The following is a 2,500-nucleotide window of genomic DNA, read 5'->3' as shown; positions in this document are numbered from 1 at the left end:
AGAGAGGCCAGTGCTTGCTGGCATATGTGTGTGCGTGTGTGTGTGTGTGTGTGTCTGCATGTGTGTGTGTGTGTGTGTGTGTGGGAGGGGGGGGGGGCGGAGTGGACGCACAATGGAGCCCCTTTGTCAGGGGGCGCAGGAGTCAGAGTGATTAGAAAACCAAATCTGCGCTGAGACAGAGTGTTAATTGACCGCAGCCGGGTCCTCTTAATCTCCTGCTAACATAGAGGCTGTTCTTTCTCTCTCTCTTTCTCTCTCTCTCTGCTTTTTGCTCTGGCCTGGCCGGGTGGTGCTCTTGTTGTTGTTATTGTTGCTTGCTGCCGATGCCCAGGGTGTTGCTGTTGCCGTGGCATTTGTTGTTGTTGTTGTACTTTTTGTGGAGCTCCTCTCTTCACCGTGGCCCTAATGGCACCTCTGAGTGTCTCCTCGCTGGCCGCACAGAGGTTGCTGGTAGCCATGATTAATAGGAGCGCAGCAGCTGGCCAGCTATGGCCTGCTCTTGGACAGCACCAGATGAGCGCTTTATCTGGAATCTGAGCCTACCACTTCACAGGTCCCCGAAATATCAAACCCAAGACCAGCTCCTATTCATTAAATAAATGGGTGTAATATCATAAATGGGAACAGAAAAATCTCTGTGCAGAGGCTATATTCGAGACCTCGGCTGAATAAAGAAAGCCTGAGTAGGGTGTCAGAGCTCATGGTTAAAATGAGCTGAGGTGACAATGGTGAATTGTCTAAATGGAGGTACTCAGTCAAACCTTGGGGCTTATTAACGTGGCAAGGTTGTGTGTGTGTGTGTGTGTGTGTGTGTGTGTGTGCGTGCGCGTGGTGCCTTTACATTGGAGTGCTCACCGAAAATGTCCACAGTTTAAAAACTCCACGGTGAGTTAGGTTTTCACTGAGACATACGTGGCGTGGCGTGTTTGGCATTTCAAAACAGCACGAGCACCGTAGGAAATGAAATACATTTTCATTGTCACACTCTCCACTCCGCTTGTGTCAATGTCAGTACATAGACTTGGTGGCGCTCTGAACTGTTTATCCAGCCCCAAACAGATAAGGCACGGACACACTTAAATCCCGCGCATTAGGCCCTTGCCACACAGTTCTGCTCCAAAGCGTGGAGAAGTGATTCTGTTTCAGAGCTTTCCCTTCCATCAATATTTCACCTCTGGAGGGTGCGTCGACAACAAAAAGCAACAACTCCACATGTACTGGGTGTTACTGACTATACAACATACATCCACTGGGATGCAGCCCAAAGGGAAGCCGAAGGGGACAAAAATTCCCAATCTCAAATGTCATCAGCCCTTACATATTTGTAAATTTACCAGCCTATTCTTTTAATCTCACACAGTAGGGCCTCAACCACTGTCTGATGCAATCTGTGAGAGAGAAGGCCCACGACCCAGTCACACCCAACACCGGCACGGAGGAGAGTCAATGCGAGCGGCGCTGACGAGGTTGAGTTCCTTACCGGTGTCGGCGGAGGGGCACTTCCTGATGGTGAATATGGTGCTGAGCTCCTCCTCCTCCTCGGGCAGGCCCTTCTGCAGGCGCTGCAGCTTGCGGAGGCTCTCGCTGCGCTGGTGCTTCATGGAGCGCACGTGCTGGATCAGGTTGAGCTTGGCCTTGGTGGAGTAGTTGCACAGCACGCAGTGGTAGTAGCAGGCGTCGCCCTCCACCGCGTTCTCGTGCTGCTGCAGGTGCTGCAGGGAGAGAGGGAGAGAGGGAGAGAGAGAGAGAGAGAGGGGGAGAGAGAGAGGGAGAGTCAGTTTTTTGGTTACTGACAGAGGAAGCCTTCACAATGCCCACTCACATTCACTCACGCAGTTTGCAAATAGACAAATCAATTATCAATCAGTTCTGTTGTTGTTTAAAGCACACCAGTGCCGTATGGCTGTTTGCACCGGACTGGGAGTGTGTGTGTGTCTGTCTGTGGGTGTGTGTGTGTGCGTGTGAGTGAGTGTGTGGGTGTGTGTGTGTGTGTCTGAGCTAATGGGAGAGGAGAGGTGACCCAAGAGCCCCTCTGTGGGTGGAGCAGTGTGTGTGCACCACCCACTCCCTAGAGAAGACACACACAAACGTGGACACACCTCAGATGACACACACACACTCACTCACACACACACACACACACGCGCAGCACCAGCACTGACGGAAGGGAGCATTGATCCCCTCACTCAAGAGAAGCCGCTCGTCTCTGAAAAGGAAACTCCAAACATCTGCCTATTTCACGCATGGGATGCTAAATATTGATCAAGGGCAAGTCAAATACTCCCCTTCACAGTGAGCGAGGGAGAGAGAGAGAGAGAGAGACAGAGAAAGAGAAAAGGAGGGGGGACAGAAGAAACAATGAAATAATCTAGAACATTCCTCAGCAAGACAGAGGTCCTCCGGGGATGGACACATGTCCTACAAGCCACAAACCCCAAACCACATCCAACACCCCGCAAAGCCATAACAATGCATAACAAGTTCATTCTCAGTCACACGA

At 51.3% G+C, this 2,500-nt stretch overlaps 1 protein-coding gene across 4 annotated transcripts in view; it reads right to left on the bottom strand.

Annotated features, from left to right (window-relative positions):
• Positions 1–2,500, bottom strand: part of zfhx3b (zinc finger homeobox 3b) — a 340,892-nt gene that overhangs the window by 67,869 nt on the left and 270,523 nt on the right. For all 4 annotated transcript variants that reach the window (XM_031569518.2, XM_042708091.1, XM_031569517.2 and 1 more), the window contains one exon: positions 1,481–1,712. In XM_031569518.2, the coding sequence (XP_031425378.1) occupies positions 1,481–1,712 (232 nt within the window). The remainder of the gene's footprint in view (positions 1–1,480; positions 1,713–2,500) is intronic.

This window comes from Clupea harengus, chromosome 6, assembly GCF_900700415.2.
Source record: "Clupea harengus chromosome 6, Ch_v2.0.2, whole genome shotgun sequence".
Lineage (NCBI taxonomy): Eukaryota > Metazoa > Chordata > Actinopteri > Clupeiformes > Clupeidae > Clupea > Clupea harengus.
This window is presented reverse-complemented; position numbering and strand designations above follow the sequence as displayed.